Source organism: Kogia breviceps, chromosome 11 (genome assembly GCF_026419965.1).
Source record: "Kogia breviceps isolate mKogBre1 chromosome 11, mKogBre1 haplotype 1, whole genome shotgun sequence".
Taxonomy (NCBI): domain Eukaryota; kingdom Metazoa; phylum Chordata; class Mammalia; order Artiodactyla; family Physeteridae; genus Kogia; species Kogia breviceps.
Window position 1 is genome coordinate 5,447,127 of NC_081320.1, and position 27,854 is coordinate 5,474,980.

General features: G+C 48.5%; 1 protein-coding gene across 49 annotated transcripts in view; it reads right to left on the reverse strand.

Annotated features, from left to right (window-relative positions):
• MAP4K4 (mitogen-activated protein kinase kinase kinase kinase 4) overlaps positions 1 to 27,854 on the reverse strand; it is a 173,801-nt gene that overhangs the window by 51,757 nt on the left and 94,190 nt on the right. For all 49 annotated transcript variants that reach the window (XM_059079475.2, XM_067007083.1, XM_059079452.2 and 46 more), the window contains 6 exons: positions 12,545 to 12,670; positions 11,153 to 11,263; positions 7,147 to 7,237; positions 6,606 to 6,736; positions 4,121 to 4,175; positions 2,623 to 2,701 (listed from right to left, as the gene is read on the reverse strand). In XM_059079475.2, coding sequence (XP_058935458.1) covers positions 2,623 to 2,701; positions 4,121 to 4,175; positions 6,606 to 6,736; positions 7,147 to 7,237; positions 11,153 to 11,263; positions 12,545 to 12,670 — 593 coding nt within the window. The remainder of the gene's footprint in view (positions 1 to 2,622; positions 2,702 to 4,120; positions 4,176 to 6,605; positions 6,737 to 7,146; positions 7,238 to 11,152; positions 11,264 to 12,544; positions 12,671 to 27,854) is intronic.

Here is a 27,854-nt window from a genome sequence, read left to right on the forward strand (position 1 = left end):
GACTATTTTTGTTCAATTCAACAAATATTTATGTGTCAACGACGTACACTTGTTTATGCTAGGCTCTGTAAGAGATACACATAGGAAATAATGTATGTACACACAACAGCGGATGTATAATCAAACCGCGAGGAAGAAAAAAAACTACTGCCGACAGTGGAATGGGTCAGACATCAAGAAAAAGGAGGATTGCTGACATTCCAAAGATGGGAGAGAAAAGCCATTGTTCCAGAGTGACAGAAACCACGTGAACAAGGCAGCAGAGTACTAGGAGACAGTGAACTGTTTTCTGATACTAGTATGAAAAGTGGAAAAGGGGCTTCCCTGGTGGCGCAGTGGTTGAGAGTCCGCCTGCCGATGCAGGGGACGCGGGTTCGTGCCCCGGTCCGGGAAGATCCCACGTGCCGCGGAGCAGCTGGGCCCGTGAGCCGTGGCCGCTGCGCCTGCGCGTCCAGAGCCTGTGCTCCGCAATGGGAGGGGCCACAGCAGTGAGAAGCCCGTATACCACAAAAAAAAAAAAAAAAAAAAAAAGTGGAAAAGGGTAAAAGAAATAGGTCAGGGTCAGCTCAGAGAAGGGCCCTAAAGTTGTGACTTTATTCTATGGTTAAGGAAGAATGCAGAAGAGTCTACACAGCAGTGATGGAATGCTCTTAGCACAGAGATTCCCAAACCCCACTGCCCACAAAGATCACTTTGGGAGTTTATTAAAAATACAAATGCCTGGGTCACTCCTCAGACCTAAGAAACTAGAAACTTTGAGGTTGGAGCCCTCAGTTTAAAAATTCCAAAGGGATCCTCACGTGCCGTGTACGGACTAACATCTGAGAACCGATGGTCTGGCAACGCAGTTTTGAAAGTCGGTGACCAGGTTCTGCTGAAAGAGAGCTCACTAATCATCCTTTAAAGGCCGCTCCTCCAAAAACAGTCGTGGAGATTTACATCTGGTGGACAGGAAGACAGCAACCGTAAAGGAAGAAGGACTTCATGTCTGTAACCCTCTCCCACCTTAGAGCACCTGGGTAAAACGAGGCAGTGACACAGACTGCTGAGAAGGCATCTGATCAAGCTCAGTGAGAGGAAGTTTGGTGGAAGAGCACAGGCAGAATCTAGTGTCCTCTACATCCGCCTCTTTATCTCACTGTACTGAACGCACAGCGGTTAAGGCCAACTTGCAAGTCATGGGCAGAATCGTCAGAGCGGGGGCCGACGGACAAATCCGTGAAACGCCCCGAAGGTGGAGCATCAACTCGCTTTAATAAACTCTGACGGAGGAAAAGAAAGGGGCAAGTGAGCACCGTTCAGTTCAGCGTGCGCCGGACGAAGCGGTACCCAGCCCCGCAGCTGCTTACCCCTCGCTGACATCTACCGCCCACACTGGGTTTCCCGGGGCTGGCCACCCATGGGCGCCCCCGGTTATCACGTTTTAACACAGGAGACCAACTGGGCCTAAATCGTTGAAACCGTCCCGCCTTAAAGAACCCTGCCAAGAGCTGGTAAGTGGAACCAGACGCCCTCGGTTCCCCAGAGCTGAACGTGGTGAAAGACGGGATAAAGGAGGAAACCCTGCCAGCAGACAAAGGTGGGGAAAGGATGGGGAGGAAAGGGAGGAGCAGGAAAGAAACGATACATGTGTGTGTCTACACCCACGGACAGGAGAGAGGCTCTAGAAGGACCCAACAGCCGGAAGACCGAGTCCAGGATAGAAGGAGGCTGAAATGGACATCTCTGGCCTATTTCAGAATCAGAATCAAGAACCTAAGAGGAGACAACACCACCTGGAAAACTCACGAGAACAGGTGCAGAAAGGAAAACAAAACCCACAGTAGGTAAGACAGACAGCAGAGCCCAGGAAACAGGAACGGCAAAGGAGGGAGGAGGGCCCGAGTGCACGAGAGCCTGCGTGCAGACCAGAAGCAACAGGGAAGGACTCAGAGGAACCCTCGGGAGGAAACAAGCGGGCAGGATGCTCAAGCGAGAAAACCGAGCACTGCCCTTTCCCTCCAAGATTTTAAAACCACACCAAACCAGCGTCACCCCACACCGCTGCACTTCTTGACGCTTTCCCGCACGGAGGGCATCGGCGTCTCCAGCCCCGGCACCAATCCTGCTCAGCAGATGCACGAGGAGGGAGAAGGAAGGGGGCGGCCCGGGGAGAGGACCCCTCCCCTCCAACGCAGGCTGCCGGGAGGACGGCGGCCCATCTGGCTTCAAAGTTCCGCAATAACTACAGTAAACCCTTCCGTGAGTGTTAAGATACGACTTCAGCTGAGGAACCGCAAGTCAACACAGCTTTGCTTCTTAATGTAAAGATGTTCAGAGATACAGCACACTAAGGGGTATTTAGGTATTCAAATGGAACCTTTTTCTTTAACGTGTTGGTGCTTCGTAGGGTGCCTTGTCACTACCGTATCATTCAAGGACAACTGAGCAAGAAAAAGAAACATTAAAACATAAAGCGATACAACACTTTTTAACTGGTGTTTGGGGGCACTGGCTCTTGTGTTCTTTTGGACTCAGAATGGCCAGAATTTTGCCCTGAAGTCAAACTCGAAAAAGGAACAATATTTTTTTTTTAAAAAAAAAAAAAAAAGGAAAAAGAACAGCAAAGCACACAGAGCTTACCATTTTTTGGACTTCAGCCGGGGAGGAGGGTTTCTGGGGATGAGGAACAGTGCTCTCATGGGGTGCATGTCACAGAGAGCTGGGGAGAGGAGAGCGCGTGTCAGTGCGTACTCGGCTCACTCGTTCTCGATCTCTGGCGGCACACGCTCCGCCCGTCGCCTGACCGGCACGCTCGACGTCAGGCAGTCCCCGCACATCGAGTCATGCAGCTGAGGGCGCACCGTGAATACCCCGCTCAAACACAGCAAAATACGAGGAGGAAAAGCGCAGCGACAAGAACATACCATTTCAAACCGACACTGGAAAGTTTTCATAAATCAAAGATAAATATTGATTCAGCATCCTAAAGGAGTTATAACAGCTTAAGCTGCTACACCATCTATCAGATGACAGTGAGATAACTTTATTTTCCTAGGGTTGTTGTGAGGATTCAATGAGACTCGGTCGTAAAGGCCTTCACACAACACCTGGAACACAGACGCGTTAGGCCCTCCAGGAACGCTCGCTGCTGACCGTTAGAGCCAGCGTGCCTGTGGAAGAGCAAAAATGGGGGCCAGGTGGGACTGTTACATTCTGTGCAACGACTGCCTGTTCTCTGATCACTTGCCCAACGAAGGCGTCTTAGGTGCACGTGTACACACGAGCATGTCACATCGGGTATTTCCGAGTGTTTATTCACCTTCACGAGACTCTTAGAAGGCAGCTGGGAAATGGGGGCCAAAGAAAAGGAGGGTGCTGTTCCTGCCGTGAAAGAGAACCGAGACAAAGGGCCAGGCAGTCCTTCCCCGTCTCGGTTAAGGGAGCACGTGGTGATGAAGACAGACGGCCGCTTCTGCAGTGCAAACTAATCCTTAGCTGTGGGCAGTCTTTTATCATTCATTCAACAAATATTTATTCAGCAGCGACTGTGTATCAGGAAGTTATACATTCTCCGTATACACTTTTTTTTTTTTTAAATAGGGGGACTCGCAGAAAATGCTGTTTTTCCCTTTGCTCTCTGAAATTCTACCCTGTTCCTGATTAAATATCAATTTCATGAAGTTGTCATCGATTTAATCCAAAGCAGAAGCAAAATTTCACATAGGTAATACTGAAAAAAGTTATTCCACAGATTAAAGGCTGTGCCTCTATTTGTAAAGTTAAAACATAAGAAATTCTGAGATTTCCTGTGGTAGGACCAGTTTCACTGAATATGAAGTTCAAATTGTAAAGAGAAAAATTACTGTGTATTATCTGACATGAGAATAACTTCAGGTCGCACGTCTGATTACAACTTAAAGAAAAGATAACATGGCCCACGGACCTCGGGGAGGTCTTCAAAAGGACTAATGCATGTGCCAAGAATTCCTTTCACATCGAAAACTCCACTGTATTTATGATTCCGTCACCGGAACGCCCCACCAGGAACAGTTTCATCCATGCAGCCACTCTCTCTGAAGCCTTGAGACTAGGTTTAAGTTACACAGAACTGGGCTGAAAAGGAACGCGAGCTACTTACGGGGAGCGCCTTCTGCCATCTCGATGGCTGTGATGCCGCAGGACCACAGGTCACTCTGCAAACAAAGCGGGAAGTCAGGACACTGTCCTTGCCGTGAGGCCACCGACTCACCACTGTGGATCATTCCCACAAATGACGCACTTGCATCCTTTGGGGTACGAACCAAAAGGAAGTTCGCCGGGAAATTAAAAGCACAAACACATCTGGAAGAACACCTTCCAAAAGAATGAATGAAAGATGTCATAAAGATAACACTGATTGTTAATTAGAACCGCTCGTAGCTATGACTGAACTAAGGTGGGTCCCCGTTCACATCTTCTCCCTACCGGCTCACTGCGGGCTCTGCAGTTCATCATTTCTTCATTTCTCTCCAAGCATTTGATGATTTTAGACTCCCAGCCTAGACAGATGTTCACTCTTATGTTTTATGACAATATCTCAAACTTAACTATGACGTTAAACGTTTAAAGGCTGGAAAGTACTCTTCATGAAAGGTCCTCAGAAGAATTAATAAAAGCCACCCTCGCTCACTAAACAGAATCATGCAGCCACGTCGCTCTGCTCTTCCTTCAAACTCAGGCAGGGGGTGTGAGACGAGTTAAGTGCATGCAGTCTTTTCCTTCCGAGTCCCCAAAATATTAATTTTAAAATTTAAATTTTACCTTTTTTTTTTTTTTTTTTTTTTTTTAAAGGCTACGCCATGCGGCTTGCAGGATCTTAGTTCCCCGACCAGGGATCGAACCCGTACCCCCTGCAGTGGAAGCATGGAGTCCTAACCACTGGACCGCCCGGGAATTCCCTAAAATGTGAATTTTAGCTTTATCCCCTACTCAAATACAAGTTCCACGGGGACAGGTATTTTTGTCTGTTATTCACACCTCCGTATCCCCAGATCTGTGATTACCATGTGGTAGGCAGTCAATATACATTGGATGACAGAGGAGGTTTTATCAGCTAATTTCTTAAAATCCAAACGAGATTTTCTAAAAGCAGATGACAGATGTTTTTTCATCATTAGCCTTCTTTTGTTTAGACACTATCCTAATAAAGAAATTACTTAAAGTTGCTCAGCTGAAGGGTTTTCCTAAATAACCTATAACTATGCCATGGAGCTCAAGCACATATGTTTTATTACGAGAATGAAGACAGGCCCGTGAACTGCTCCCTTATTTTTACGGAGTCTTCTACACCCTCGGGTACAAAGAGCAGTTCACCACCTTAACCAGAAACTAATACGGGCAGCCTCAGCGGTGGGGCCACCAGGTGTCCACGCTCCCCGGGGCGGCGCAAACAAACCACACCCATCTCCTCTCAGGGGATCTTGCTAATAAGGCTTTTCTCCGTACTCGCGGAGCCTCTCCACTTTGTAGGAAACAAGGTAAATGACATTACAAAGACTGGAAAGTTAAAATTCAGAAATGGTAAGACAAAGGGTGGAACGCTGCCTCTTCAGCAAGCTGGCGTCCTGCAGAAAGCGGGAGTTGGGGAAGAGGGCGTGATATTCTTCACTGAGAGATACTCAACCACCAAACAACCAAATACAACGTCTTATCCTATACTGAGTACTGCTTTGGACAAACCAGGTGGAGACGAGCTGGGTCGAATTATGGACTCTGCATTAAGGAATCATTTTTAATTTACTTAGGTATGATAGTATTTTGGATGCGTTAGAAATGTTTTCAAATTTTAGAGATACATAATGACATAACAGAGAGTGAAAACTCCTCAAGTCTGTAATCTATCTGAAAATATTTCAGCATATAAAAACATGAAATAAATATTCCTCTCCACCACAGGCTTACACTGAGTTCCAGTAGTCGGGTATTTGCAATAAATACTAAATACACTGGCGCGCCGTAAGATAGGAACTCAATCTTGAGTATCATTAACAGGTACATCAACCACTATGACTCATTTACTTAAGGCAACAGCATTTTTAAGTAGTTTTTACAAACATATTCAACCCGAGTCTGATGATCAAATACTGGTTTTACATCAGGATCAAAAAGTGCATTATCGATACAAGTCCCTAGAGGTCACTCTAATAGCTTACATATGTTTGTGACCAAAGCAAAGCTGCAAAGCTCTTGGACAACACTCTAAAATTTCACACACACAGATGAAGCAAGCTATTGCTATATATTCTGACAGTATTTTTAAAATAATAAATATCTGATTATAATATATTCTTCAAGTTAAAAAGAACAGCAAACAGGGCAGAAGCACTGAATTTACTCAGGACAAAAAAAATCTCTACCAACAACGGAGTGACACACAGCCCCACCCCACCTTGAAAGCAGCACCGTACTTAGTAACAGAACAGGGGTGGCGCAGAATGGACTGAAACAAAACCAAAAAAAGCCTCCAAATACTGTCCCAGCAGGCGTGCCCCTGCAGCAGGGGTCCACGTGGTCCTCGGTGACGCAGCAGGGAGGGGGACGGGAGGCGGGGCCTCACCCGCAGGAAGGCAGGGCCGGCGGCTCACCCTGTAATCGTAGGTGGCGTCGGGGTTCTCGTCACAGGCGATGACCTCGGGCGCCATCCAGTACGGGGTGCCTATGAAGGTGTTTCTCCTCCCCACGGTCCTGTCCAGCTGAGCACTCACACCGAAGTCCACTGCGGCAGGAAGAGGAGGGAGGGGAAGTAGGCCACAGTGAACCAACCAGTCAACGGCAAGGTGAAGCACGTGGGCGTCGGAGGTCTTCAGAGTGAACCGAAGAGAAACGCTGCACGGACTGCAGCCTCCCACCAACTGGCACAAGGGGCACCCTCTCCAGGGCCGAGCCGCCAAGACGGCAGGACGCTCCACCAGCCCGGGAGCTCCCCGGGAGGCTGGGCCCGCCACCTCCCTGGGCACCCCCAACGGCGACCCCCGGAGCCCGGGGGAGGAGAGTCAGGGGCCCGGCTAAGCAGCAAGCCCGGCTCCCGAGTCTTAAATTAAGACACGTGGCGAAACGGGGCACCGTTTTCCGCTGGCCGCGCTCGCGCAGCAGGGTATCGGAGCACGCGGCCCGCCCATCACATACCAAGCTTCACCTCCGCGTTCTCGGTCAGCAGTACATTCTGGCCCTTGATGTCCCGGTGAATCACATGATGGATGTGGAGATGCGCCAGTCCCTGAGCAGGAAAGACAGGTCTGGGTTTAGTTCTCTGTCGCTGTAAGTGAACAGCCCAGAACACATCCTTTATGATAAAGTGTGCACACAGGCCAGAAGCGTCTGTGAACGTACGATTCAACCTCAGTGCATTTCCAGCAAGACGTCAGCAATGACACCACACAGAGAGAAGCACCCCCAACCCCAAGGGGCCAGGGCCGGGCAGGGTTACCACTTTCTAGCTGCTCCCCACCGGCAGGCTTTCGGTGGCCATCTGCAGGGTCTCTGCTGTCATCTGTGCTATTTGTGTACAGAGTGGTTCCTTTTCCCACGCTGCACGCCTATCCTGCAAATGGGTGACCCCGGGGGTAGATCTGAACTACAGGCATCCCAGGGGAAAAGCAGAGGGCGAGAGTGGGTTTTAAGGTCTGGCCCTTGAATCCAGCCTGGTTTTCCCACCAAAGAGCGACAAACTGCTAACTACCGATCGACCCAACCTCCATCCCACGTGCAAAACAATTCTGCCATCAAAAGAGCTTTATGTTCAAATCAAGTATCTTTCTTTCCCAAGGAAAGAAATCCTACTGGGCATACAGCACTTTTTGATGACCTCGTATCTGGAACAAAGCCCAGAGCATGCCTCTGACGAGAGGTGGTAGGAGAACAAAAATACAGTTTTCATCCAAATATGGTCAGAAAGACCAAAAGGCACCATTCTCACAACTCATTTACTTGTCCTGACTTTAGCTGCAGAAGCCAAATCTAGAGCCTGCCTCCGTAAGCTGCAAGCAACCTATTAACTCCAAAACGTCTCAATTCGAAAAGGGTAGGTTAGAAGTAACGACGCATTTGATTTGTCCTGTTTAACTTCTTTGTGGGGTTTTACTGTCATCATTACTTCGTAGGATATGAATTAAATGTAACAGCTGCCCTAGAACATTAATTTTTCTAACATAGGGGGTTTCTAAAATCGTTTACCAGTCGGCCTATGAAACAGAAGAGAGCTTATGTCATGGCTCCGTGTATTTTTCCAGCACACAGGATGTGCAGTGTTATACCACAAAGCACCAACTAGGGGGAAAAGCACTAAAAATATACGGTATCTTCATCGTATCGTTAGGAAGAAACTCCCTCCTCTCAGCCTGGTGTACCTTTGAACAGCGGAAGAAGAGATGGAAAACTGCAGCTTCCCTCTTTTGTAATTGCTACTTTTATTACTTCCGTTCATTTTTTATTCTCCTAACGTTCACAAACCCCCCTTCTTACACTTCTCCAGAATTATCTTAGCAGCAGACAGTAAGTAGCCACATCTTCTCAGACGAACGTGGCCTGCCCGTGCTCTGGTTCCTGTCGAGCGATGCCCCTGTCCTAGGGCTGCGGGCACCGCCTCTGGGAGGGCCTGCTGCTGGCGTGTCTGCCAGCTCACACAGCGCGCGAGCCCGAGCCGCGAGGACCTGCGCAGCGGACCCAGCCCTCCTGAATGAAGGGCCTGGGAGGGAGGGCGCATCCCACCACCCCGCCATGGTGAGCCACAGCCCTTCCTCTTCAGCAGAGATGGCAAGTCCAGTACACGGTCAGCGTCCATCCAAGAGCAAATGAACCGAGGTCCACAACTCGGAAACACGGTCCTGTAGGTCCATCGCATTCACAGAATGAAGCAGCAGTCAGAGGCCGTCTGCGGTGCTGGCTGGGAGAGGCTGTAACTGCCCACACTCAGGATGATCTATGCTGGTTTCCATGAAGACGTGAGGCTGCTGTGTGGATGGTGACCATGGCAACGGGCCGGAAGGAACACGCGGCTTCGTGTCTCGAGGTTCTCGGTGGGCCCAGGAGAGCCTGTCTACTGCCATCTGAGGCCCGCGTGCCCACAGCTCCCAGCCTGCTGAGATCTTCACTCCGCAGCAACTGACTCTACCGTCCACCAAGGAATGAGGACGTCTGTCCCCACAGAAATCAGCCGCCGGCGTGCCTCTGGGATGCCCTGCTTTCCTTTCCCATGACAGGCCTTCTCACCACCCTGCTCTCTCTTTCCCAACACTGACTCCCATGACCTGTGATGAACGCACATGAGTACGTGACACTGACTCTTCCAGAAGCTTTTGTTTGAAGTTAGTCCCTTTAGACGTTCGTCGTAGGAAAGATTGCCATCCCAGCTGAAGTGACGTGAAGGAAACTCTCGTTTCAGGTGCCCACGGGGGCGGAAAACATCTGCTGCATCTTGAAAAGACGTTCATTGAGCTACTACTACGTTCGGGTTGATCTGGGGCCTCAAGCAACCTGGGCTTCTTTCAAAAAATGCTGTCTTGAGTTCAATGGTGGAAAACGGTTGTACACTTAGTTATCTACCCACATGTTACATTAACTGATTCCTGACACTAAAACTCATTTACTTCTTATGATAATGGTATTCCCTTCATAGGACTGGGACCTAAATTTTACATATGACGAAAGTAAGTCTGGAAAGTTGAGTAACTTGGCAGGGGATGTGCAAAAGGTAAGCAGCAGAGATGGGACGCAAACCCAAGTCTCCCTCACTTGAGGCCCGTGCCCTTAGCCACTGCTCTCTCCTGCCCACCACCCTCGTTATCGAGATAATAAATACACCTGCCCACTCACTGAACTCCCTCACAGCAGTATAGGGCAGGAGGCTTAGTTTCGCATGTTAAGGCTCCTACAGTAACCATAAAAGAATCTTGATATTTTTATAATGAAATTTGAATGTGATGATAAGAAAACAGGGTCTCCATCTCACCCTCTACAACTGGGTTTCCTAAGAGAATTGTCTATTGTCAAGGGCTCTGTAAACTTTCTAAATAAAAAGAAATTCAAACTATCTCTGAATTCTAGACGACATTTTTTTCAACCTGCAGTCCTCTATGAAACTTAAGTGTAAAAAGTGGAGCAAATTTATCTATAAATAAAAAATAAAGTAACATTTTTTTTATTAGTGACAGAACCATAAGAATTAGATTCCAGTTCAACTCCACAGTCTTTATTTTTAAAATGTGGCCGGTAAATGAAATCCAACCACGTAATTTAAGTGTGCGACTGAGGGGTGAAGTAGAGAGAAAAACTGTGCCGGCTGACCACGGGGAAGAGGCCCGTGCGCCGTGTTCAAATATGAAACTTTCAAACGCTCTGCCTGTGCTGTCAGGACGGCTCTACTACAGAAAGGAATCATTTAGAAGCCGCTAAAATGGTAGCCAAGAACTTGCTCTGACATCATAAACCAGCTTTCCAATTGGCTGTCAATAACATTAAACATTATAACTTCTCCTCATGAATACTGCCAACAGATTCTAACAGTTAATGCCGAAGTCCACAAGTTGATTTTGAAAGCCACCATTTAGCGCCATTAATATTGCTTTCTAGGGCTTCCCTGGTGGCGCAGTGGTTGAGGGTCCGCCTGCCGATGCAGGGGACGCGGGTTCGTGCCCCGGTCCGGGAAGATCCCACGTGCCGCGGAGCGGCTGGGCCCGTGAGCCGTGGCCGCCGAGCCTGCGCGTCCGGAGCCTGTGCTCCGCGACGGGAGAGGCCGCGGCGGTGAGAGGCCCGCGTACCGCAAAAAAAATAAAAAAATTAAAAAACTGCTTTATAAGGTTAGACACACAATTCCCATAAACACAAGAGTTACAGATTATTTCTCCTCCTCTCCACTCTGATTTTCTTCTTCATAACTGCAAGATGAATTCAGGGAAATACCAAAAAAAAAAAACCAAAAAGAACCTATTCTAAGTCTAGTTTCTTTGGATACTTGCCAGACTCAAAACCATGACGTGGCTTAAACTATCAAAGCCAGCGGGTGGTACAGAACGCTTGGTTGTCAAGAAAAGAATAAGCAGTCCGGGTCGCAGCTGACGCACAGAAACCCCGGGGGCTGGGCAAGCGGAAGGGGAGCACAAGCCGGCACCCCGCCACCCCGCCGCGCCCCGCTTACCCTCAGGATCTCCCGGGAGATGTAGGCTATCCAGTCCTCCTTGAGCGTGTTGCCCTTGGTGTTCTTCACGAGGTCTGTGATGGAGCCGGCCCCGCAGAACTCCATGACAAGCTGGAGAGAGACAAGACACGCTGCGGCCAACACGTCCCACCAGTGGCCAGAGCACCACAGATGTCAGCACACACCCGGGTAGGTCGGGGGCAGCCTAACCGCCCCCCTTTCCTAAAGGTCTGGGCGCACGGCCACCGTGGGGGCACTGAATTCCTGAGAGCGCATCTCATCGCACCCCCCCATCTCTTCGGCACGGACACCCGGCCCAGGAGATCGGCGTCCTCACGTTCCACGGCGCAGCCCGTGCAGGGGCCCTGAAGCCCCCCTTCCCTCCCGAGCACAGACGCAAGTGGACCCTTTGCTCCTCACCAACGCCCAGTCATCAGAAATCCGATCCAAATACTCCTTAACAGGCTTTCCGACTTGCCAGTGTCTAAAATGTTCTATTTTCCACACATCGTGGTTCTCAAACTATTTTATATTAACTGGGTTGAGTACAGTTTTAAAATAGTGTAAAAATTTCTCTTTAAAATGAGAAATATACTTTTAAGCAGCACATCATTTTTTAAAAGACACTGTTTACAATACCTAAATGTTTCAACAATAGGGACACAAGTACATTTCCAAAGTACTTAGAAAATAAATTGAGTTGAACTATTCTAAAAATTTAACCGTGTTTGGATACGAGCATGGAAATAAAGGTAACTGTTTCCCTTTTACTTTCCTAACTTTGCAAATAGTCTCTAATGGCTTTTTTAAAAAATTAGAAGAGTATTCATCTATCTTCCTGCCCTATAAGTCCAGTACCTTTGGCATAACGTGACAGCCACAGATCTGACACTATCTCAGTGTCATCATCTTGAATAGAAATGTATTCAATAAGAGATACGGTTGAATATGTATAAATTCTATAAATTTCCCTGGAGTCCACTGTTCTTAATAAATTAATGAACTAAGTTTGTTTTCTTGCAATTTGTCTCTCATTCCAAGGTAGTAAAGAAAGATGCATTTAGTTGAGATTCCACACTAATTAATTCCCATAAAGTTTCTATCACATTGCTTTTATTTTCAAGCTACTAATTTCCTTGCCATTTTGTTACTTTTTTTTTTTTTAATGTGCCATTTTATTCCCAAAACACAAAGTTAACTCTTTTTCCTGCCATGTGAAATCAACACCAAAATAAACAGGACACCTTCCACTGAGAAGGCCAGGGAAGATACCAGATGTTACCCCTTTTTCTTTGCTGTTCTCTCTCCTCCCCCCTCTGGAAGGTTCTTAATGCCCTTTTAAATACAATCAAAGAGGAAACCCCACAGAACGCTCAGGAAACGTCTGCCTACCCAGAGTTGGTCATCGTGTCCTGGGGGGCTCTTTTTAATGAAAGCACCATAATACGTTGCAATATTTCTATGATGAGAATATTTCTTCAGCATATTTATCTCCAGCTTGATTTCCTCCTCTTCATCCTTAAGAAAAAATAGTGCACAGCTTTTGAATGACATACAGGATTTTACTTTCTCCACACGCAGGCAATCAGACGTTCCCAGCCCCTCCAGCAAGGGAGAGACACTTTACCCTTGTGCCAGTAATTGGGGACTTTCGGGCATGCATCCTTTGAAATGAGATTACAAGCTCTGCAAGAAGAAACACAGGCACAGAAGGTAAAGACGAAACAGGAAGCTGCAGGAGCAGAGAGCTCGCGGGGCCTCGTGACCCCAAGGCCATCCGCTCCACTTCTCTGGGCCTCAACTGGCTCATCTGTAAAAATGGGAGGAACAAGGAAACTGGCTGATACTGTTTCAAATGACTAGGAAGGGCTGCTTCTTTTCTAGAGAACATTTGCGAGCCTAAATCGACCGACGCACTTAAGGCTCACCTCTGAGAGCCTCACACAGCGGCGTCACCCTGGGTCGGGGGCAGGGGCCAAGCTCAGGGGCCCTGTGGTCCTGGACGGACAGTGCCCCCAAGAGACTCGGGCCAGTCCAGGAGCCCAGAAACATAACCACCACTGAGTGGTGGCAGGCTGTCCCTAGACTGGGCTCGTCCACCCCCCCCCCGCCCCCGCTTGCTTTACTAAGATGAGCAGAGGAAGAAATGAAGAGTCTGTATGAGAAGATTAGAGGGAGAATGCAGGGGACAGATGGTGACAAAGGTCCGGAAAATAAAAATAAGTTGCTCTTGTGAATGTTGAGGTCTCTGCCTTCTCCCACACCAACCGCCCCCCACCTCGCCCCAGGGAAAACCGCATCATCGGGGGCGTCCTGTCCCCTGCTGCACACTCGGACACGGGGAGAGGGTAAGGCCAAACCACCTGCAAAGAGTCATCCGAAGAAAGGTTTACAGGTAGCAAGAGAATGAGAGGAAAGCAGAATTAAAGTGAGAAAAAAGAGACAATGTGCAGGAAGAGAGAACATCTGCCTTGGTTAGAAAAGAGGTGTTTGAGGGAAGATAAAGAAGATCTTTGAGAAAAGCCTCATAACCAGATCTCTAGAATTCCCTTTACGTGATGTATTTTCAACAGGAAATGATGAGTGGTTCCCTAAAACCTCCTGACTTTTCTACACTGACACACTCCTTCCACTTTAGCCGATATCCTTCCCTCTCCAGGGAAGACTCAGGGATTCTGAGCCGCGTAGGTACGTGTATATGCACAAATGGTGCGCGCACACACACACACACACACACACACACACACACACACAACCTACTGCTGCAGCCTAGCATCTCCAAGGACCTTTCATGAGGCCTCACAGACCCAAAGAAAGTTTGGTTTGCAAACACTGCTCTTAGGGCAACATCATTAATTAGATATTAACAGGGAGATCAAATGAAAAATGAAAATGTCTTTTTAAAAACAACTTTCAGTCGGTCATTACTGATTAATAAACCCAATACCCACCAAAACATGTAATCATCTGACACCAGTGAGTCTCGTGGTGGTGGCTTCCAGCTCAGTCCAGAGACATAAGTATGAGAATATTGCAGCATACAGATGACAGGCATGGTTGTCATGTGACTTTGGCAGATCATGACATAAATATGGAGCAGAGTCACATGGCCAAGTACGGTCTAGACACTAGTCTGTGTAATACTTCTCATTCAAAACCGATATATATGTAAATCACACCAAATGCGTATGAATTTCAATGGCCATGGTTAAAGCAGCAATGAACAATAAGAGGCTGAACAACTAGGATAATTAATTAGCTTAATTCTAAACAAAACCAGTGCTTAGCCTGGCTAGTATTCCACAATCACACACCTTTATCGTATAGAAACTTTACACTATAAAACATAAAGGGGCAACAGCTTTGGTTCATACCGGGCACAAGGAAGCGTGCCCCAAGCAGAACTAGGAAGCCCCATCCACCCACGGCTTTATCTTACGCTCACGCTCACGTTCACGCCCATATGCCGTGGAAGGACCGCCACCTGCCGGGACAGGGCCCTGCTCTCTCTGGATCGCAGCTCACGACTCGCTGCCCGCAGCCTCTGGGTTCCTGGGCAGCCAGGACACCCCGACGAGGCCTGCCGAGACTGACACGTTCCTAACGAAAATGAGCGCGAGTCTGGCCATAGCCTCCCTCCTGCTGGAAAGGAGGTGGTGTTACTCCCGATTGGAAACTCAACTAAAGGTTTGATTTTTTTTCCTCTTTTCCAAAACCAGTAAACCTGTAAGGATCTGGGGTACAAAGATTACACAAAAACAAAAGGAACAATGCTGAACTAGAAGAGGGAAAATCAATACACTACTGATTTTAATTTTCTGTGCTAAGAGCGCAGCCACTCACTTCATGCAGTCACGTGTGCCTTCCGGGACGGAAGGCGGGACTTCATCGCTCCGTCCCTAACCCTTCCTAGGGGCCTCCACCTGCCCCCCCCACGCCGGCTAAGTCAGCCCAGGGTCTTTAGTCCCTGGGATGCTCTGCCAGTGGGTTTCACTTCTGGACAGAAAGCAAACGCTACCTACAGTTCTCCCACAAGAAGCTTCCTGAGCAATAATTAAGGGTCTTGACATACTGTGACTGGTTTTGACATCTCTTTTCTTTTAGTGACAAAAACCAGTGTCTTCCAGGATCTAACTCGTTCCCCGCTCTATATAAGAGCAACCAAGACCCTCCATCGGCACCTGATGTTTTTGGAGCCCACCGAGTTAAAATCCTCACACATCTTATCGTTTAAAGATCCCCACACAGGCTTAAATGCGGTACTGCTCACCGGTGTGAAAAGCACTTAACATGCACACGGGTAATACTGCTGGAGGATCATCACGGCACAACACACCTCCCTGAACCTAAGATGCTGCTAGACAGACACCCAATCACTTATCGTAACGAAACTATGATTCACCATCAACCATAAGACACGGGCTGTAACATCTTTGAAACTGGGCTGCAAGTTACAAACAATGAAATATGACATAAGAACAGCTTAAACACAGTTTGGCAACAGCTTTTCTAATGTGACTGAAACACCCAAATATTTTCCGAAAATACAGTAATCAGATCAATGTCACTTGCCAGAATACTTCTGGGGTCTTAAGCAGTCAAATCCTGGAAGCAGATGAAACTGAACTACAAATACTGAGAGGAAAACATACTGTCCTCTCAAATCATCATTTCAGGATAAGGATTATATAGACTTTGAAACATTCCTTTTCTGGCTTCTCTGATTTGCAAATAGATGGCTATTGCACAGTTTCTAAGATAAAAAGGCACTCGGCACCACTAACTGTCATCCACTGTCTAATTACGAGTGCCCACCTCGGAGGAAAAGCATCAGAAACGCAGAATCTACCAACAGTCTGGAGCCAACTACAGCTGGAGTCCTAATCACAACTAATGCTTATAATAGGGTGTCTTGTACGGTGTCTTTAGGGTAATAACGAACCAACCTGAGTTCGAACCTCCCTTCAGTCATTAGGTGAACACAAGTTTGGTGTTCTCATTCCAGTATTTAAATGCATACACAGCACCACCAAACACAGACACCTCATTTCGCCAGGAAAGATGCAGCGGGACACAGACTCAGAGGAGACTAGCTGCATTTTTAAAACGACGGCAAACCCCCCATCTGCAAAGGAGTGGATGCAGCAACGCCCCACGAGGAAGTGACGTCTCCAAGCACCCGGGCCGGGTCCAAAGGCCTCTGCCCTTCACCCTCCTCTTCAGGAGGCCACGGTCACGTGTACAGATGGAAAAAAAAAAAATTAAGGGTCACTTGAGAGAGGAGAGAGGACATTTGGGGAGGAGAGCAGGCCGCTCCGGGTCTCCTCCAGGGATGAGGCCGCTGCCAGCCCCCTGGGTATCTAAGGCAGCTGATGCCAATTCGCATTCGGGACTCTCCCCAGGGGAGCAGGCTCCGGCAGAAGAGGTCTTTGTCTCGGCCGGGCCAAGACTAGGGAGGAGTCTTCCTCTGCCTTCCTTGGCTGCTAGGGGATGGGGCGGGAGGACGGGGAGGGTGCCTCTGAATCGTGGTCACCCTCAAAAGCCGCTGTGGGGTTGGGAGTCACAGGAAAAGCCCTGCCCACTCCACAGTCTGAGCGCAGAGCAGTGCATAGGACTGGTGGGGTTTCTTAATGACTCCTTAAAACGTCGTTTAAACTCTCTTGTTACCAAAATTCGGTCTCCTTCCACTTGCAGCAGGCGGACCTCCAGTAAGCCGGCTGGGAGGATCCGGGAGGTCTGGGGGATGCTCTCCCAAGCAGCCCCTCCTTACAGAACTAAGCCTACTCACCGAGAGCTGAACAAAAACAGGAAGGGCAGTTCATTATTCCCTCTATCTTTACTAGATGGAGAGAATACGAATAAAATGAAATATGTGAGTCTCTCTGGCAGATTTCACCACCAAAATGTATATACTTAGAATGAAAATAGCCATGAAATATCCATTTTAGAAAAAAGTTTACAAGTTTGTTTTGGTTAACTACTACCGAACCCTTCTTTACGGGACTGTGAACTAGCAGAGAAATGAGGGCAGATCACCTTTGACTTGGCAAATCCCAGCGACATCGGACAGTGTTATTCAGTATCACACGAAGCTGGATTAACCAAAATTAATTTTTATGACTCAGACATAGACATATGGAAAGTTCTGCAACTTAAATTCACTGATAATTCAACCATACAGAGGCGAACACGACTCTGCAGGGAAGCTTCTAGAAGGCAAAATGAAGGTACAGGATCTGGTCGAAGGAAGGAATGGAACGTTCTTTAAAATTAATCCGCGTCCATCTCAGAAGATCCATCAGCTCCGGAACAAAAACCCCAACAGAAAAATGACAAAATTAACATAGCTGCAATGGAAATCAGGCACTCGTGACATCTTACTCAACAAAGAATACTGCCTTGAACACATTTCAGACAAAAAGACATGCTCCCTAGTTTTGCTACTGAGCCAATGGACTTCTGAGATCCCAAAGTCTAACTCCAACGGCCCGGAAGCCCTTAACGCGCTCTTTCTGTAGACAGACACCACCACATAGGACTCTGCTTGACTCAGCAAAGTCTTCTACGGAATCTGCTGTATTTCAGTGAGGCTGTGTCACTCGACTGGGCTCGAAGAGCAGCGTGGTAAAGCGGAGAAGGACAGGGCAGCGCCGTCCACCGGCACGGGCACGGCGGGGGGGGCGACTTCAGACTGTGACGAGACGGTGCAGGACAGCAAGTACAACCCACTTTCCTCAACCTCACTCACTCACGAAAATCCTGGGGAGACTGGTGCTGGCAAGGAGGCCAAGACACACCTCCGGGACGACCCCTGACCAACAAGCACAGCACGGCGAACGAACACGGTGAGCTAACTCAAACCACAAAGTCAGCTAAGACCCATCGCTCTTTTCTCCAGGATCTAAACGAAACTATTAGAACTTCCCAAAGTGTCAAGCCCCAATTTACAGGACACAATTCCCCAGGGTACAAGTGGCTTCGATAGTCTAACTTGAAATAAGTCACATCAATACTTGATTTTAGAACCCATCCATTTTCCTCCTCCACTGGGGACCCTGAAGTATGGCCCCTAAAGTAGGAGCTGAAACTTAGGTCCCGACAGAGATGGAAAGCAGATCTCCTGGGTAAGGCCCAGAGCGACCAAAATCAAATCCTCCACCAAAACACTTGATTGTCACCCCAGAATATGCTTCTTTGACATGGGATTATTTTAAGCTAAAGGTACTTGAAAAACAGCAGGGACAAAAAAAGGTGCTCTGACCTCCCCTTTTCTTCCTGAAAGCAAGCGATGAAACTCCCATATGAAGGGCATCCTTCCTATACCAACTGGACAAAACATTCTTATCACCAGAGCCAGGGGGTTGAGGCCCAAAGAATTCTGTACAAGCAAGCCTCTTATCTTCTGTTAGCTGCCCCATATGGTTTAGTTACTGGTCCACAGTGGCATCTCTTTGTTCAACCTGGTACACAGACAGAGTCTTCTTTGAGTCTTCATTCTCCTTGTGAAGGCGCCCATGTACATATGAGATAGACAAGTTAGCAAACCTGTTTGTTTTCCTCTTGTTCATCTTTTATTACATGATCAAGAACCTAGAAGGGTAGAAGGAAAGGGTTTTTTTCCGTACCCTACATAACCAAACTGGTAATTATACTATGAGACCAGAAAGAGATCAGTAATCCAAAATGCTCAGATGACAAAATAATATATGCTTAACGTCAGCATTTTGCCATTCGCAACACCAGTGCACAAGTACATTTAGATAACTCCACACGCTTCAATGTGTATACAGAAAGAAAGAAGAACTGTTCCCAAAGATTACCTCTGGATTACAGATGTCTTCTTTCACTTGCCCAATTTCCAACAATACTATTTTCCTACGTGGGGGAACTTAAGAGTCTCGAGCAGGGGCGTTAACTCCGTAACCATCCAATTGAGCAGCTTCCTTCCGGAGTCCGCACAGCCAGCTGCCCCGCCCTCCCGGCGCGAGGGCCCTCACGCCCCCTGCTGGAGTGCCCACTCCAGTGCTCAGCCGCACGGGGAGGGTGATGGGAGTTTGAAGAACGGCAACCTTGCTGGTTAACCTGCCTTCCGCTGGGTCAGCGCCACCCAGAGCTCGGACCTCCACGGTCACGTCTTCCTGTTGGCTCCAACGGTACCAATCCAGGCCCATGACTTCCTGAGATCAGAAATTTCCAAACTCAACTTGCTTCCGGAGCAAAGGAGAGGTGCCTGGAGCCCGGGATCAGCCATCGTGCCAGCTTCACCTTCCTGACCTGCCCGAGGGCCCTGGACAGAGTCTTGCCTCTGTGCCCACGCCCTTCCCTAAGCCAGGGGCGAGCTCCACCAAGAGCAGTGCGCACACGTTGAAACCTGAAAGCCAGGCCCTGGTAAGCGGGGGCAAGAAGGGGCACAGCTCTGGAGGAGCTGTGAGTGTGGAAAACATCGCACGTCTGTGCGTTTCTGACCGGCTCCGTCGCGCACTCACGTGCACAGAGCCCCTGCTTACACAATTGACGCGGCAAGTCAGTCAAAGGCTGGCTCTGAAAATAGTCTGCAAGTGAAAAGGACAAAGGACAAACTTCTGTTCCAGGCTAAGGAGGAGCGCCAAGGGCCAGATATACTCCCGCTTGAACAACTACAATAGATAAAACGTACGAAAGAGTTTTAGGACCCTGGACAGCAGGGATTGAAGGACGGTGACCTCTGAGAGATGGGAACGTGCGGGAAGACCTACAACCGCCGAGCTCGCTGCCCTGGGAGATCCCAGGCTGCAGCAAAGCGAGAGGACACCCCCCGGAGCCCAAAGGATGCTGAGCTGAGGACACAGCCGAGGGGGAGCTGGAGAGGGCAGGGCAGAGGTCAGGGGGGAGGTGCAGAGACAGGGCAGGAGGCCTGAGCAGAGCCCCCAACACATCCTCCTGGGGTCAGGGGAGGGCCCCCAGAGGACCGGGGAACAGTGCCTGCTGCCACTGTCCAGACTGGAAAAATCTCATCGTTCACAGGAATTCGGGCAGAGCATTCAGGAAGCTCCTGCCTCCACAGTGGGGTAAAACTAGCTCTAGACTAAACACTGATCTGACCCCAAGGAACAGACCTTAAAAGGCTCAGACGGGTTCCAAGTAACTAACCGTATCCCAGGGGAAAGATCAAGAATATCATAAACATGTAAAACGTCCAGTACCCAATAAGGTAAAACTCACATGGCTGGCATCCAATTAAAAATTACCAGGTGTGCAAAGAAGTGGGAACAAACGCCCATCGGGGGGTGGAGGGGGGTGGGGTGGAAGGGGGTCAACTGAAATGAACCCAGTTAATGGAATCAGCAGACAAAAACACCACACCACCTACAACCTACACCCTTGCAGGTAATAACCACTAAGCCTTTTAGGGCATCTGCCTGTGAAGGAATCTGAGACTCAATGTGTTTTATACGGCTCATTACATTAGAACCCAGGGTGTTCAGAACGCAACAACTTGGATCTACAGATGTTTTGATTCCTCTACCAGGCGGAAGACTGAAGAGCCTCAATTCCCAACAACACAGAGACCATCCGGTCCCACTTCCCACCACTAAAGGAATATCATCATAATTTTTAAAAATTTAAGTCGGGGCTTCCCTGGTGGCGCAGGGGTTGAGAGTCCGCCTGCCGACGCGGGGGACGCAGGTTCGTGCCCCGGTCCGGGAAGATCCCACGTGCCGCGGAGCGGCTGGGCCCGTGAGCCGTGGCCGCTGCGCCTGCGCGTCCGGAGCCCGTGCTCCGCAACGGGAGAGGCCACAGCAGTGAGAGGCCCGCGTACCGCAAAAAAAAAAAAAAAAAAAAAAAAAAAAAAAAAAAAAAATTAAGTCACACATAGGAAATCAACTGAACAAAATTAATGTGCAAAATATGCTTTTGATAAGATCATTAAAATAACTTTTGTTTCATCTCAATTGCTATAAGCAAGCTATTTAGTTTATGCCTGAATCAAAAGTATAGAAATTGCCAAAATTAAGCAAGTAATAGACCATACTCTCTGCCGGGGTAGTGAAGTGTTCTCTGCCAGGGTCGGGATGGGTAGTGATTGGTGGTGGACGGTGTCCAATGGCCAGTATTTACAAAGCTCAGTGATTTTCTAATTCTGACCTCGAGGATCTTAGTGGTCAAGCAAAGATTTTGGGGTATGTTTCATGGTTTTACCTTGACCTTTCCCTCACCCTTCCTGTCTCCCTCACCTCCCACCCTCACGAGCTACCCTAATTCCTGCTTATATGATCTGTGTCATGATATACCACAGCAGGTGAGTGAAAGAGGAAAAAGAAGCACGGACAGTCTAGAGGAAAGTAATCAGATCTTCCTTCGGTCAGCTATCTTGCAAGTGTCATGGTGTTAAGCCAAAATAGGAAGTAAGTACCTCCAACCTGGCTCCTGGTGCTTCCTGGATAACAGAAACCTGCAATCGTGTGCCAATCGTGGCAACAAGGAAATAAGCCTTAGTGTAAAGGTGTGTTTTGTTACTTTCAAATAATTCTCTTCACTGTGGGTAATCTGCGTATCTGGAAAGGGACTCCCCCCTTTGCTCTGAAGTGGCAGTTTCCACTCAGATACCATGGAGGGGCCTGACACAACTTTACAGCCTGGAGAAGTGTCTGCGGGATCTTCACGGAAACCACGTGTGAAGAGCCATTCCCTCGGCTCTGAGGATTCAAAGATGCTTCCACAGAATTGACTCAAGAAGACAAGGACCGAGTTCCACAAGTCTTTGGGGAAAACAGAAAATAGAAGCGAGATATTCTAGCTCCTGGCAGACGCCCCCTTTCCAAGAGCTTTTAGGTAACAAAATTCAGGTAAGTGCATCACCGGCGACATTACACAGCATCCGCGCTCACCCAGGGGGACCTGCGCGGATGCACAGCCGCCCCAGTGCTTCTCAAAACTCCTTACTTGGACTTCCTGGAGGCACAGTGGCTAAGAATCCGCCTGCCAGTGCAGGGGACGCGGGTTCAAGCCCTGGTCCGGGAAGACCCCACGTGCCGCGGAGCAACTAAGCCCGTGAGTCACAACTACTGAAGCCCGCGCGCCTGGAGCCCGTGCTGCGCAACAAGAGAAGCCCCCGCTCGACGCGACTAGAGAAAGCCCGCGCGCAGCAACGAAGACTCAACGCAGCCAAAAATAAATAAATTTATATATATATACATATTTTAAGTTTACTTGGCTGCCCCCGACCCCTTTTAAAACAAAAAACAAAAAACCTCCTTGCTTGCGAGTGATGGCGCCTCACGACCGCAGGTGGAGAAAAGCTACAGGAGAGCCCCAGCGATTAAACCTCGTCTCCTTATTTTCCAATTCCAACTAGGAAAATAATCTAAAACGCCTCTCCCTTCTACTTTCCCCTACTTTTTAGAAACATACCAAATCACGTGAAGAGAGAAAAAGGGAGGAATACAGAACCCTAACCCTGAGTCCCAGACACGCACCTGACCAGCCGACGGAGGAGTCTGACCCTGTAGGATCCACCCCCTCCCCTAGACTAGACGGGTGACTGACCTCGAGTCTTAACAAAACCCGAAGGGAAGTTGTGCTGTGAACCAGACCAATCCATTCAGGTACGGCCCACGGTACGGTTGGTCCTTCTTGGGAAAAGTCCTGATGGATGCTTTATACTCCGTCAGAAATGTGTACAGTGTGTCCCCGAGCCTCCCAGCTGGAGGAGCCCTTCCCCCCAGAACAGCTGCTCCCTGCAGCTCTGCACCACAGCCACACCAGCCGCACGGCTCAAGCTCCAGAAGAGCCTAGAAAGGCAATGAAAACATCCAGTAGCATAAAAACCACGCGTCTGGGGACAGACAGATCGTCATCAGTCTCAGCCCCACAAAAAACCCGCTTAACATCTACCTCCTTGGGCTTCCCTGGTGGCGCAGTGGTTGAGAGTCCGCCTGCCGATGCAGGGGACACGGGTTCGTGCCCCGGTCCGGTAGGATCCCACGTGCCGCAGAGCGGCTGGGCCCGTGAGCCGTGGCCGCTGGGCCTGCGCGTCCGGAGCCTGTGCTCCGCAACGGGAGAGGCCACGGCAGTGAGAGGCCGGCGTACCGCAAAAAAAAAAAAAAAAAAAAAAAAAACCCATTAAAAAAAAAGATATACAGGGTTACTGTTTAAAATGTGAATTTTACAGCATACAGGAATAAAAAGTGTTTTCCAGAAAACAAATCTTTAATTTTAAGAGTGGAAGGCAATAATACAGGATTAAGGCTATCCAATACAAAGAGGCAGACAAAAAGTTTCCACAAATTTTGAGGATGCAACTTCAATATCGTATCTTAACCTCACTTCTTTTACCTCAGATAGTCCCCCATCCCCCCAACCAGCAGTTATTTAAAGCAAAGGAAAGGTGTAGATTCCTTTTTTTTTTTTACATCACCGGAAAGATAAGCGATCAGCAAACTTTTTGTTATTAATCACTTTCTATAGAACTTCAGGGCAGGGTACTACATGCACAGTTCACAAAACTGTAATAAGTCATGCTGGTCTAAAAACAGCTCCACGAGATCCCATTACCTAATCTATTTTTCCTCCTTTTACACACGCGCACACACGCGCGCACACACACACGCACACACTGTGGAGAGTAAGCTGCAGGCTGGAATTGCTGGAGAGGGACCGGAAAAGCCGGCCTGGGACATCACGGACGCAACGGTCACCCAGACGCTCCCCACCGACCCCCGGACCACCAAGCGCCGCCCTATGTGCTGCGTGCGTGAAGCAACACACACCGTGAAGAGTCCGTGTGGCCCTGGGGTCAGGCTGGCCACCTCGGAGTGGGTGTGTTAAAACGGACTCTCAGAGAGGCCAAAAGTCGGACCACAGAGACCCTGTGCTGCCCTCAAGACGATGGGGCTGGACTAGGGAAGGGAAAGGAAGGGAAGGAAACCACCAACACAACGTACAAAGTCACCACCTCGATGGCGCCTCCACCGAAATGCAAACCAGTTAGTTCTGTCTTCAAATACATTCCTCCAGTGGAAACCCACCGAGGTCACTCACCAACCCAGACTCCCACGCACGAAGAGGGGTGTCATCCTGGTGGAAGCAGCCCCCGCCACCCACCTCCAACCAGCGGCACAAACCACCCAATTCACCATCTGCCGGGACTCCAAACACGAAGGCCGGGGGTTCGCGATGTCACACTTCTCGACAGCCTCGTAGCAAGAACCATGTCCCTGTGTAGGCTCATCCACGGCGCACGTGCACATTCAGTCAGCTGGCTGAAGACCACGTCCGCACAGACGGCAGCCAGCGGCAGGAGGCGGAGATGCAGGGACACGCCAGGAAAGGGCATCAGGCTGCCCCCGGGGGAGGGGAGCCCCGCCACGGTGCAGGCGGGGGCGGACCTTCCAGAGAGAGCAGAGGGGCTGGAAGAGCCAGCACAGGAGGGACCCAGGCCAGGGGAGTCACAGAACACAGCATGAAGCAAGGACGCTCACGGGACGCAAAACCATGTCCACATCATCAGAGCCTGGACTGAGTGAGCAAGGAAACTAAACACATCTGGAGGAAAAATCAGAAAACACCCTCTTTTCCTGCCAGGCTCAGGATAAGCTGGCAACCTCGCATCTGTGCATGGATGTTTACAGGCGTGTATGCTCACTAGCTGTCTGTCTGTGCAATACTGAGCCTTGGGCTAAAACAGGCACACAGAGCACTGTAGCCTCTGTCTGCAGAATTCATTAGATTGATCGGTTTATCTAACTTAGCACAGATGCAGGAGGGGGGAAGACTGAGTTTAAAACTGAAGGTTCTCTACAGCTTTTAAAGGGAAGAAAAAGAAAGGCCTCCGGAGTCAAGAGTCCAGTGTAAATAAAGGGTTAACTTGAAGATCGCTGTTCAGAGCTAAGAGCCCCTCAGTGGTTAACTTTAACTGAAGACAAGGACATCCTTAACTACTTGGGGGGTGGGGGGGGTGGAGTCATAAAATCTTAGAGATATAATAAGTAACAAATTCTAGAGACGCATGTGTTTGTTTTTGTTTGTTTTTTTGCAGTACGTGGGCCTCTCACTCTCACTGTTGTGGCCTCTCCCGTTGCGAAGCACAGGCTCCGGACGCGCAGGCTCAGCGGCCATGGCTCACGGGCCCAGGCGCTCCGCGGCATGTGGGATCCTCCCAGACCGGGGCACGAACCCGCGTCCCCTGCAGCGGCAGGCGGACTCGCAACCACTGCGCCACCAGGGAAGCCCGACGCACGTGTTTTTAAATAGCATGTTGAACTTTTTCAAATATTATAAAAACCAGTGTCAATTCAGGGAAAAGGCTTCCCCACAAGTGATTAATTACATAAATAAATTATAGTATGTAATAATTCATAATATGTAAGTATAATTAAGTTAATATATACACATTAAAGAGACACATAAAGGAAAAAACCCAGTGGTACCATGGAATCTCCCCTAAACATTCCATCTAAAAATGTACACGAGCTGCTACGAAATGCGTCTCGGACACAGCAAACCTTCTGAGATTTGAATCAAAGTAAATTCTCTCTGATTGTTTGGCCACAGTCCTCCCTGCTGTTTCAGCTACCTGTTTTACCAAAACGACCATTTCTTAAACTTAGAATGAAGAAAATTAGCATGTCTCCATCAGCGCTGCACTAAGTGATTTAGAGGCAAAAACTCAGTAAGACAATGGTGCTTTCCGTTCACTGAAATCTTCAAGCCTGCACCGAAAAGCATCTTGGGCTCTTGAATCACTGGTGCCTTCTCCATCAAGTTAAGTACCCCTGGCATTATTCCACTGTACACCAAATAATTTCCATAGAGTTGCAGGAGAAGAGAACTACGTTCTCAGACCAGCTGTGCCCGGTGCCCGTCCGTCAGGTATGATGTCACAGCCCCACCGAGAGACCGCCTGGCAGCCAGCGCCTCCCTCCCACACAAAGGAAGCAACAGATGCCGGAGATGATACGGAAACAAACACTGGGACTGAACCACCTCTACTATTCAACGGAGGGAAGGTGTAAGTCAAGTGTCAACAGAAATACACAGAGTCCATCAAAGAGGTTTCGAACAGTACATACGTTTCAAACAGTCAGGCTTTTTTAAGTCATACGCTGCGCTTCCTTTCCCTAACTTCACTTTTCCTTAAGTTCAGATAAGTTAAAAGAATAAAGACAACGGCAAACACCTTGTTATCTAAGGACCATCTGTCAAGGAAAAGTTTATTAAGTAAGCAGTACGTACGGTGGCAATGAGTGCCCACTTTGCAAGATCTTAGTAAAAACTAAAACTAAAAAGTGCTTCCCATCACAGGGTATTATGAAATTACTGCAACGGGCCTATTCTGAAGTAGTTTACCATATGAAGGACACACTGCCCAAACACAGTACACGGACAGAAGAAGTAACCGCTACGTGAAAATAAAGAGTAAACACGCACTATTAACAAGCTTACCGGAAGAAGTTTACTGTGAGGTGGCGACTAAAAATAGTTATATGAAGTGTACGTTTGAGACCAGACAAGGCTAAGGAATTCACCTTCTAAATTATTTAGAAGTCTCCCTAGGATAAACACAAACTTATTTTTAAACTAAATGCAGCCACATAGATAAACACACATGTTCAACTGGAAATTCTGTCAGTGATCAGCAGCACTAAGAAACAGCTTTACTACCAGAAAAGACTGGAAACACACCAAAAAGTCAACTATACATATCCTGGTGGAGGAGGGGGCACAGGGTACGTACGGGAAGACATTTTTCCATCTTCCTATTTTCTAGATGAGTATATTATTTTTAATGTTAGAGAAAAGGCCATTTCACCACTGAAAGAACACTTTTACATGTATATGTATACTATACATATCTCTCTATATATGAAACTAGAAAAGTACTAATATTAACATGTTATCAGTAAATAAACCAAGGGGACAGAATTATGAAATGCTTTTTTTCATTTTTCTCTGGATTTTCTCCCTAGAATATCTACATTTCATAAATAAAAATAAAAACAAAAACAGTAATCTAGAAGTCATTTAGACTTTTGGTTCCAACTGCTTTACAGAGCCAGAATTTACATACCATAAAACTCACCACTGTGAAGTGCACTAAACTTTTCTCGGGGGAAGGAGAGGATGAACAGAACTACCCAGCAACAGTCAAAGGCCCAGAAGACCTTAAGCATCTAAGCTCCCATGACCAGAGCAGTTAAGAAAACCTTCTCCACCTGTGACGACCTCAGCTTTCCTGAAGCGCCTCGGCTATGGGCTGTGAACTCTGCTGTATCGGAAGCGGGGCAGGGCCACAGGCACGGGCGCTGTGGGGTAAGGGGAAGAGGCAGAGTCCTCGTACCTGCGCAGTGCCAGCAGCCCCTCTCCACGAGCTCCAGGCCACCACCCCACGCACGGTGCACCCACACCATCCAGCACTTGGGTCCAGTTATCTCCAACCCGACAGGCAAAGAAAGGAGAAATGCACAGCTGCTCCCCACCGCCCACCCCTGCCCCGGGGAAAACACTAACACAGAGGCAAATAACTAGAACTGGTGGTTACTGGTAAGGCGTGGGGCTTATTCTTCACCGTGAAGAAGCATCTTTGATGTTCCACCTCTGCCCCTTCTGTCTGTGAACTAAGTGAAAACGGCAGCTAACCTAACCCTCCCTGCCACCACACGCCCCATGTGAACCATGGTATCGTCATGAAGCACTTACACCAGCACAGCAAGACATGTCGCTG